The following is a 10,757-nucleotide window of genomic DNA, read 5'->3' on the forward strand; positions in this document are numbered from 1 at the left end:
TTTATGAATCATATGGTTCTAAATTGGCTTAGATTTTAGGCAGTGGATAAATATAGTGAATGCCGCCCTGGGGAGAGCATTGATCAGAGATGTAGCTAGACTTTCCTTCAAAAAGAACAAATATAGAACACGTTCTGAACCGGCTCTGTACTTATATAGCCTGGTCAAGAAAAAATTGTGTGTTGGTGCCCCTGCTTATAATATACATGAACATTTTGCAAGTATAATATTAACAAAGGCTCATCTTGTTTGGTCTCAGCTTTAGCTTTGATGGATCCTTCTATGATGGCTAAAGGACAACATTATGTATTGGGCTGTAACAGATCCATAATAAGTCTGATGTCAAGAGAGGCTGATGGACCACTTGGGTAACGCTGACGTTCATCTAGGCTCCATTGTTGTTTTGGTCGGTTTGATGGTGCTCATTTATCCCCAGTTAAGCATTAATAGGATTACTGTACTACAACAGTACTACTAAGTGAAGTTAACAGCATGTCAATAGATGTCACCTCCTTTTAGTAATTTATATAGAAAGCTTGACAGTGCACTTTTGTACTGTATATTCACCTTATAAATGTCCAAAGTATATAATATAATGAGATCATACATGTCATAATATAATAAGCCTATAACAGAAAATCCATATAACGTTATCTAGCAGGAGGTAGAAAATGATGTAGCTATTATTTCTTGAGTTGAAGTATATGTTTAGAGACATTCTATTGTAAGCAGCAGGGATAAAATGGGCACATAAAGTGGGCACACGCTCTGCTTTTTTAGTGCACGCTTTGCTTTTACTAATAATCTCACAAACAACAAAGACATGAATGTGAACAAAATAAAAAAAATGTGCAGTTTGAGCAGAAGTGTTTTTTGCACATATGTTGAATTGTAACAGATTTACAAATGTATGTTGTGTACATACATTTGTAAATCTGTTACAATTCAATGCAACATTACTTAACTTTCATTTAGTGCCACTGACAGTGAATTGTATACATGCTTGTGTGCTTGTGAGGACAGTTTGCAAGAAATCATGATCATGAGTGATGATCTCTGATAACATGGACATACTAATGGAGACTAGATCCTGTGCTTGTTTAATGGAGATGTAACAGTGTACATTGACATGCAGGAGTAAAGGATTTACATGTATATTGTTTGTTTAGCCAATAGCACTGGAACAAGTCAGGTTGTCTTTCCTTTTGTCTAAAGCTTTTCAATCGCAGCAGGTTCTTAAGTGTGGACAAGGAGGCATCATTGTAAAAAGACATCTCCAGCCACCAAGGCATCTACTTATCATCTACTTACACAGCAGGTATGCTACCATCAAGGCAAGCAGCAGAATGAAAGGCAGGGTGCACTGTACTGGGCAAAACAAACATCACTGCACTTATCTGGCCATGACAAAGGCATTAATAACAACAGCTAATCTCAGCCATAGGAATGTGATTCTGTCAATAGCAAAGACAGCTAAAATCTATTCTAATTTGAATTAGATTTTTATCTAGAATAAATAAATGTATATCTAGAATATTTAGAAAACTGTTAAGTTATATCTCACATCATACAATATTACATAGCACCATTTTTGTACCCAAAAAAAATGCCAATTATATGAGGTGGGAGATATGCTCTTTCCAGATGTCTCAACCACAGCTTATCCCCAGAGGAAAAATAACATAGAAAACCCTTTCACTGTAGACTATGGGTACCTGACATCTCCCACAGGGATTAAATTATTGATGGATCAATGACAAGTAACAGTGTAAAAAATGTTTTGAATTAATTTTTTTATTCCCCAACTCAGTCTAGGTATTCAGATGTAGAGTAAGTTCAATAAAATACCGTCTGCCCCAGGTGTCCACCTGTGACTGAAAATCTGGCTCAGGAGATAATTTTTGAACTGGAAGCCACTTTTACAATGTAAGCCTATAGAGTGTCTGAACGAGGTTCTGTAGGCTTACATTATGAAAGTGGCTTCCAGTTCACACATAAACCCCAGTTTGATCCGGCGAGTCGGAAATTCAATCACAAGAGTCAGAAGATGATGGGAGTGGTGCTGAAAACCGGCAAAGACTGCAGTCGGTAAGTTTTTTTTTGCACTTGCGCTACACTGTAAGCATATTTATATAGGAGAACTGGGTAATAATTTTCTTTGCAGTGCTTCTTAATGGCAAATACAGTATATGCTCTAATAGCAGATCTACACTCTCAGAATGTGCATTGTAATTGACTCTCCTTTGTCCTGCATAGCTCCAATTAAAACTAGTATGTGCATAAATTGAGCAGAGCAAATAAAGTTCTCCGTGCTGCAAGTAGTTAATAGTTTGACAGAAAAGTATTAAGAGAGAAAACACCAGAATTTGAAATGTACTAAAACTGTTGCTTTGGTTTGTATAAACATTGTATGCAGGAAACTAAACATTATGTGAAGGGTAAAGATGATTTTGATGCTTATCTTTTTTATTTGGTAATTAAACTCAGAGCAAAATCCAAAGCCCATAAACAGAAGTGACTGGAGAATGTTTCTCATTTCATAAGTGACTTCTGTGACATTGATAGAACCAGTGTTGAAGTTTGCCATGGAAGGAGGATCTTGCTGCATGCAGGTGTAGCATTTAAAGTATCAAATCTAAAAGCCTTTGTCCCATATGTTTTGCAATCAAGAACTAGTTTTGTACACGTCTATAAAGTTTTAATGGTTAAGCCATGAAGATAGAAGCGCATTTTGTACTTTTCAATATTGTGTTCATTCTGTAAAAGGCCATTTCTGTATGTCAGGACATTTGCCTGTTGTGGATTTACAATAAAATGATAGTATTTTTTCAGAGAACCAGAAAAAAAAGTCTTCCTTTCATTTAGAAGATAAACACTCATAAATTTCAAATAGGCTTATAGGCTGCCAGCATTCCAAAAAGGGATATCACTTCATCTCCAACCAGTCAGTGAAAGCTGGGCGGAGCATATTCAAAAAGCTAGCTACTGACAGGTGTATAAGTAGTGGTGTTACACCTGTTCCAGGACAGTAGCAAGCACAGGTGCATTTACCTCTCCAGCCTTTTAACTTTATACCATGAGTGCTTTTGATCCACAGACACATTCTCCACCACGCTGTGGACCACAGTTTCCAAGTATAGGACAAGAACCTCCAGAAATGAATATCTACTGTGATAGCATCTTCCACCCACAGACAATGCCTAGTCCTCAACGACCTTCAAACTTTGAGACTGGAGATTACAGCACAACTACAAATCCTTACTTGTGGCTGAATGGACCATCAATTACACCACCTCCATACCTTCCAGGATCTAACACCAGCCACTTCATGCCGCAGTCATATGGGATGCAAAGGCAGCTCTTGCCTAACATGCATGGCTTGGGAGGTTCTGAATTAGGTTGGCTTCCAATTCCTTCCCAAGAAGAACTCATGAAACTGGTGAGACCTCCTTACTCTTACTCTGCACTGATAGCCATGGCAATTCATGGTGCCCCAGATAAAAGACTGACACTCAGCCAGATTTACCAATATGTTGCTGATAACTTTCCGTTTTACAACAAAAGCAAGGCTGGCTGGCAAAATTCAATCCGACATAACTTGTCTCTTAACGATTGTTTCAAAAAAATTCCACGAGATGAAGATGATCCAGGTAAATAAGATTTTACTTATTTTTCTTTTTTACTGGTAAAGACGAAACAATGATATATTTTTCTTTATGTCATATATTTTCTTATGATAGAAAGTTACTGTTGCTCAGAACTTCAACAAGACGCAAAGTAAACTGTGCAATAGTAAATTTGAGGTCTTTTGAGTAGATTTATGAAAAGCAAACATTTGTGCCCTACTAACTATAATAATTATATTTTCACAGTTTTTCTTGACCTCAGTCTCATACTTTTTTTCTCTTTTTCTCTGTCTCATCTATCTGTAGCTTACGTGACCTTGGGCATGTAATGTATAAAAATACTAAATAGACTGTTCTATCTTTACAGGAAAAGGGAATTATTGGACCTTAGATCCAAATTGTGAAAAGATGTTTGATAATGGAAACTTCCGCAGAAAGAGAAAGAGAAAGTCTGACACCAATGGACAGCCATCTTCCGAGAAATCTGAGGGGAGTCCATTATCAGATAGCCCAAAGAGTGGTGAACATCAAGACATGTTGGAGAGCTCCTCTCCGGGAGTTGATGAATCATCTCAGAAAAGATTATCTCCACCAGCAATAACACCTTGCCTTAACAACTTCCTTTCCAGCATGACTGCTTATGTCAATAGTGCCAGCTCAGTAAGTAGGCCACTTGGACTTAATAATGAACCATCCGATAAAATGGGACATAATATGACCGGGTTTAACTCATATTCTCAACTTTCAAACTTAACCAACCACGGAGGGTCAGAGTGGTCGACTACAGTACCATCAAATCCATTTGGCTATGGCAGTTCAGTTTTAAATCAGTTTAATTCTCATTTTTATAACAGCATCAGTACAAATAGCACCTTATACTCCAGAGAAGGCACAGAAGTATAAGAAACTACTCAGAATGTATTGTACTCTACTTACAAGAAAATGTACACCCACTCAACAGAACCACTGTATCTTGTACAAATTGTCTTGTGGCTTAATGCATTTTATAAGAAATACATACATCTGTTTTGATAGTTATTTTTCTGCATAAAAACAAGTCACCTCTCATCAGACTCTCATATTATCTGTCATATTATTTGATTTATAACTTAAAAGCTAAAGTTCCTAAACCTTTTCCCTTATATGCTGCCTTACTATTTTCCCACACTGCCTTTTATTGCCTCATAATTTGCCCAGTGCATAGCATTTCAGAAATGGTATAGTTATAAGAAAATGCACCAGTGCAGCATATTATGAAACATGCTCAATTTTACTGCCAGACATTGCTTAATTGAGTATATTTAAGCACAAACATAAAACTTTTGTATAAATGTTTACTACAAGGAATGCGTAATATAGATGGAGCTAATGTATTGGGATGCTTGTATGTATTCCATGACTTTTTATAGGTGTGTAGAATGTTTAAGAATTACAGCAATGTTCACTGTGAGGGATAACATGGGTTATTTTATAATTAAAATTAATATTACATGAAGAAAATGTGTGTATGTTTTGACTTCATTCAAGTATTCAATATCAAATGTAATGAATAAGGTGATTGTATTATACAACTCTGAATCATGCAAAACCTATAAGGATATTCCCGTCTCCAAGATCCTAGCCCAATATGTAGGAGGTGTAATAATATTACCAAGTACCTCCACTTAGAAATGTATAGTTTTTCTGATTCGTTATGTCTCTTTTCTCATGCACAGGCATTGCAGGACCTTAGGTATCCATGGTCACAACCACTAACAACTAGGTAATTGTCACTATATCAGTGGTTGTAACCATAGATACCTAAGGTCCTTCAAAGCCCGTGCATTAGGAAAGAGACATAGCAAATCAGAAAAACTATACTACATATCTAATTGGAGGTATTTGCTAATATTATTACTACACCTACTACATATTGGGATAGGATATTGGAAATGGTAATACCTTTGGCAGCACCACCTATAGTCGGCAGATGCTGGAAATTTTCTGTTGGTTAAACATTAAAGAGGTTGTCCGCACATTAAAATGAAAAAGTATAACATATGCAACAAATGTCCAAAAATTGGAAAAAAAAGACCATAACACTTACTTCTTCAATCCCCAGCAAGTAACTGCTGGCAGCCTATAAGCAAAGACTAGCAGGTGGATACTGGAAGTTCTGAAGTGTATCGGCATGGGACTGGGGTTGTGAGTTTTAGGAAATTTCCTGATATTTTTTATATACATATTTATTTTTACACTATACTTCCCAAAAAAATTAAGATTACAATACCTCTCATGTACTAAAAGTCTGCTACAGTTGGGAAACGTTGAGAGTTGCAATAATTTCCCATATGGTCAGATGTGGCAACAAATACATTTAATGGAGTTCTACGGATTCTCCACAGAGAGCTTTAAAGTTCAATCAGGCATAATAGAAGATGAGCTGGAAAAGGCATCTGTGTAAGCATTTTTACCAAGATTATCAGACACTATTGAGAAGCACTGACTGTTCCTCCCTGATGTAGGGTTGACAACAGGCCTAAAGCCAAGAAGTGTCACAATGCATCCTCCCTTCCATTTCAAGCACAAGCCTTTGCCCTGTTTACATAATGGTGACTTGCCAGATTGACTGGTTGGAAACAAGACTTCATTTATACACAACTCCTGGCCATGTGAACAAAAGACATTGTCCCAAGACTAGAGGAGTGATGGGAAGGACCCTCTCCAAAGTTTACCCCAGCCCCATTTTGGATAAACTGTAGCAATAGTTGGGCACTCTGGCCCAGGGGTTACAATATACACATACCTCCCAACTTTTATAGAAGTGAAAGAGGGACAAATTATTTGACGGCAAACTTTGACCATGCCCTTCACCACACCACATGCCATACCCATTTGCCATTTCTCTCCACCCTGGCAGGAGATGCCAGGAGGGGTGGTGGCAGTGTTGGACAATCAGCAGACACTCCCCACTGCAAAGCATAGATCCAAATCCAGGACTGTCCTGCACTATCAAGAATGGTTGGAACTAGAGATGAGATGATCAATTTACAGGACTCCAGTTCAGTGTCCAGGTCATTGGTGCCTGGCAGCCAGATGGGAGGCCTGCAAATCTCTTATCGTCCGGCATCCCTGGCGTGATTTTTGATTAGCCAGGGCGGGCGCAATATCATCTGTGCATCATGCTCATCTCTATTTGAGACCTAAGTATTTTTTTTGGTTCATTCATTTATAGTTGTAGCAGCTTTAACTTCCTAATTTTTTGTGTAATTTTTACTACATGACATCTATCTTTTTGGGGTCTCTAAAGCTGTGTTCACACGTTGAATAAATAATGTGACCGCACCAAACTACGCAGTATCAGTCTTCTCTACTTATTGCATTTTTATGCATTTTCCCCTTATTTGATGTGTCTTGGGTGCAGATATGAAGTAACATTTTAATGTATTTTTAATAATACAGAAAAGCTTTGATTCTACACTAATAAAAGTAACCAGTTTTTTCATGCCTTTTTTTAGCCCTCACTTAGAAGGCAAAGGCTCTAGAGCAGGGCTGTCAAACACATGGCTAGCGGGCTGCATGCAGCCCCTGAAGCTCCATTGTATGATCCTTGGGCCCCCGAGATGATCCTGACCTTGTGCTGGGACCCACAATATCATGTGCTGCCCTGGCTGTTCGCCGATGGAGCTAGGTCACGTTAGAAGGATTTTTTTATGTGTGTGTAAAGAGCGACGAAATGTGGGACATTGTTACATATGCAAGATGAGGCCATTAATACAAGCAGGGGACAAGAATGGTAATATTACTATGTAATGGCAACCAGAATGGGGACATTACTATATGATGGCAACCAGAATGGGCACATTACTATGTAATTTCAACCAGTATGGGGGCATTACTATGTGATGACAACCAGGATGGGGACATTACAATATGATGGCAACACGGATGAAGACATTATTATAAAATGGGGACCAGGATAGGGCCATTACTATATGATGGCAACCAGAATTATGACATTACTATATGATGGCAACCAGAACGGGGGTATTACTATGTGATGACAACCTGGATGGGGACATTACAATATGATGGCAACACGGATGAAGACATTACTATAAAATGGGGACCAGGATAGGGCCATTGCTATATGATGGCAACCAGAATGGTGACATTACTATATGATGGCAACCAGAATGGGGGTATTACTATGTGATGACAACCTGGATGGGGACATTACAATATGATGGCAACATGGATGAATACATTACTATAAGATGGGGACCAGGTTGGGGACTTTATTGTAAGATGAGGACCAGGATGGGGACATTACTATAAGATGGGTACCAGGATGGTAACATTAGTACAAGATGAGGAAAATTATTGCAGGACTAGGGACATTGTTACAGTATGAGCCAACCCTTGATCCAACTGCTATGTCGAGCTATCGCCCAATATCACTGCTCCATTCTCTTCCAAACTCCTGGAGCAGCACGTCCACACTGAACTTTCCTACCACCTCTCATTTAACCTGCTCTTTGACAATCTACAATCTGGTTTCTGCCCCAACACTCAACTGAGACAATCCTGACCAAAATTACTAATGACCTACTTACAACCAAAGCTTACAGGCAATACTCTATACTCCTCCTCCTAGACCTGTTCTCTGCTTTCGACACAGTTGGCATCAAAGACCTTGCCCTATCCTGGATCTTCTCATACCTTTGCAACCGCACATTCAGTGTCTTCCACTCCCATACTATCTCCTCATCCCACCAGCTCCCTGTTGGAGTCCCCCAAAGCTCTGTTCTAGGACCCTTACTCTTCTCAATCTATACACTTGGCCTGGGACAACTCATAAAGTCCCATGGATTCCAGTACCATCTTTATGCTGATGACACTCAGACAGTCCAGGATTCTGGACAGCAGAGAGGTGATGTCTGGGCAAGAAAGGTAGATCTTTCAGCCATATCCTCCTTCTTCTCCTCTTCCTCAAACTCAATGTGGAGAAATCTGAACTCATCATCTTTCCTCCATCTCATAGATCTTCCTTACCTGACCAATCTATCGCAATTAGCGACATCACACTTTCCCCCAAACCGGAAGTCCGCTGCCTCAGCGTAACCCTTGACCCTGTCCTTTAAACCGCACATCCAAGCTCTTTCCACCTCCTGTCACCTCCAGCTCAAAAATATCTCCAGAATCCGTCCTTTAAAAAAACCTTCAATCTACCTTCAATCTACTAAAATGCTTGTGCATGCCCTCATCATCTCCCGCCTCGTTGACTACTGCAACATCCTTTTTGTGGCCTCGCTGCTAACACCCTTACACCTATCCAGTCCATTCTTAACTCTGCTGCCTGACTAATTAATCTCTCTTCTTGCTACTCCTCCGCTTCCCCCCTCTGCAAATCTCTTCACTGGCTCCCATTCCCTCAATGTATTCTGTTCAAATTATCCACCTCTTTAGGAAAGCTTATAGCCTGCACTGACCCCGCTGCCCCCTCACCACTATCGAAGCTACCGCCTCACCAACAGCTGAGCTACTGCAACCCTCAACCTATTGTCTCCTTCCCCACCATCCTGTAGAATGTAAGCCTGCAAGGGCAGGGTCCTCGCCCCTCTGTATCAGTCTGTCATTGTTAGTTTGTTTACTGTAAGTGATATCTGTAATTTGTATGTAACCCCTTCTCATGTACAGCACCATGGAATCAATGGTGCTATATAAATAAATATTATTACACTGTGGGATATTATTACAGGAAGGGAGACTATTACTACAGGTTGAGAGACATTATTACAGGCTTGAGGACATTATTACAGGATTGGGGGAAATTATTACAGTATTGAGGCCATTATTTCAGGACAGGCGACATTATTACAGGATGGGGACCATTACTACAGGACTATGGTCATTATTATAGAAGGTGAGGCATTTTTAAAGGATGAAGAGCATGAATACAGGCTTTGTGTCATTATTACAGGACAGGGGACATTATTACAGGATGGGCCAGAATTAATATAAGGAGCTAATTGTAAAACAATAATACTGCACTGGGCTGATAGGGGAACAAATAAAAAGGAAAAAGAATTCAAAATAAACTATGAAAAATAACGAAAAAATATTTGGACAATAAAAATCCTGTTTTATGTAAAAGCTAAGTAAAAACGGAGACATTTACCATAACAGATTTTATAAATATGTAATAGAATAAACATGACAAATTTGAAAAAAAATGATTAAAAAAAATTATAAAGAAAATGATGGTCTCATTGAAAATCTCATCTTCTCCCGCAAAGAACGCAATCCTTCAAGTTCAATTTTTTTCTATGTGTGGCTCATTTACCCAGCTGACTTTGAGACCTCTGCTCTAGAGAAAAAAAAGCACCAATTTATACTATTAAAAAAGCATTTAAACACTGATTCATAACTAGTGTTGAGCCACCTCCCTAGTGTTCGACTTCGGTTCAGTTTGTTGAACTGGGACGTGTTCGACGAATGTTCATCGAACTTTCGACGAACACCATCGAACCCCATTGAAACCAATGGCAGGCAAACACAAACACATACAAACACATAGAAAACACCTTCAAAGGTGTCCAAAAGCTGACAAACTGCTCAAAAGACACAACAAACACATGGAAAAGTTACAACTACATATAGTCATGCAAAAAAAAAGAGGCGGAGGAGTAAAAGGAGGAGGAGACAGAGATAAGGCATGTCATGCCCTTCTAAAATCAAGAAAGGCTGGAGTAAAAATCTAAAATCACCCTACCAACACCCAGACGTCGTGCCCCAAAAAAATTAAAAAATAAATATCTTTAGGCAGAATGGCGGCGGCTCCATTCAGAAAACTTTCCTTAGAAGACGTAGTGGTACCCCCGTTGGGAGTTGTGCCAAAAAAGGAACCCAATACATTCAGACTAATCCACCATTTGTCATATCCAAGGGGCAGGTCAGTAAACGGCAACATCAATGTGGAACCAAGTACAGTGCTATGTACTGTAACTCCTTTGACGAGGCAATCAGGCGGGTCAAGAAGTTGGGAAGGGTACCCTAATGGCCAAAACAGAGATTGAGGGGACGTTCCGGTTACTACCTGTGCCTCCGAATAGTGTCCTCCCATTGGGCTGCTTCTGTGAAGGAGCATAT

At 39.3% G+C, this 10,757-nt stretch overlaps 1 protein-coding gene across 1 annotated transcript; it reads left to right on the plus strand.

Moving 5' to 3' along the window:
• The first annotated feature begins 3,007 nt into the window (after window positions 1–3,007).
• FOXI1 (forkhead box I1) lies at window positions 3,008–6,955 on the plus strand. The gene is made up of 2 exons (XM_069763869.1): window positions 3,008–3,650; window positions 3,994–6,955. Exons 1-2 carry the CDS (start codon window positions 3,077–3,079, stop codon window positions 4,527–4,529), a joined length of 1,110 nt encoding a protein of 369 aa, XP_069619970.1. The 5' UTR covers window positions 3,008–3,076; the 3' UTR covers window positions 4,530–6,955.
• The last annotated feature ends 3,802 nt before the right edge of the window (window positions 6,956–10,757 follow it).

This window comes from Ranitomeya imitator, chromosome 4 (genome assembly GCF_032444005.1).
Source record: "Ranitomeya imitator isolate aRanImi1 chromosome 4, aRanImi1.pri, whole genome shotgun sequence".
NCBI classification, from domain to species: Eukaryota; Metazoa; Chordata; class Amphibia; order Anura; family Dendrobatidae; genus Ranitomeya; species Ranitomeya imitator.

Bases quoted from the DNA above. Each gene is read 5' to 3' on its own strand.
- FOXI1 (XM_069763869.1), top strand. From the start codon at position 3,077: ATGAGTGCTTTTGATCCACAGACACATTCTCCACCACGCTGTGGACCA. The intron at 3,651-3,993 runs GTAAATAAGATT...CTATCTTTACAG, and splicing joins ACGAGATGAAGATGATCCAG to GAAAAGGGAATTATTGGACC.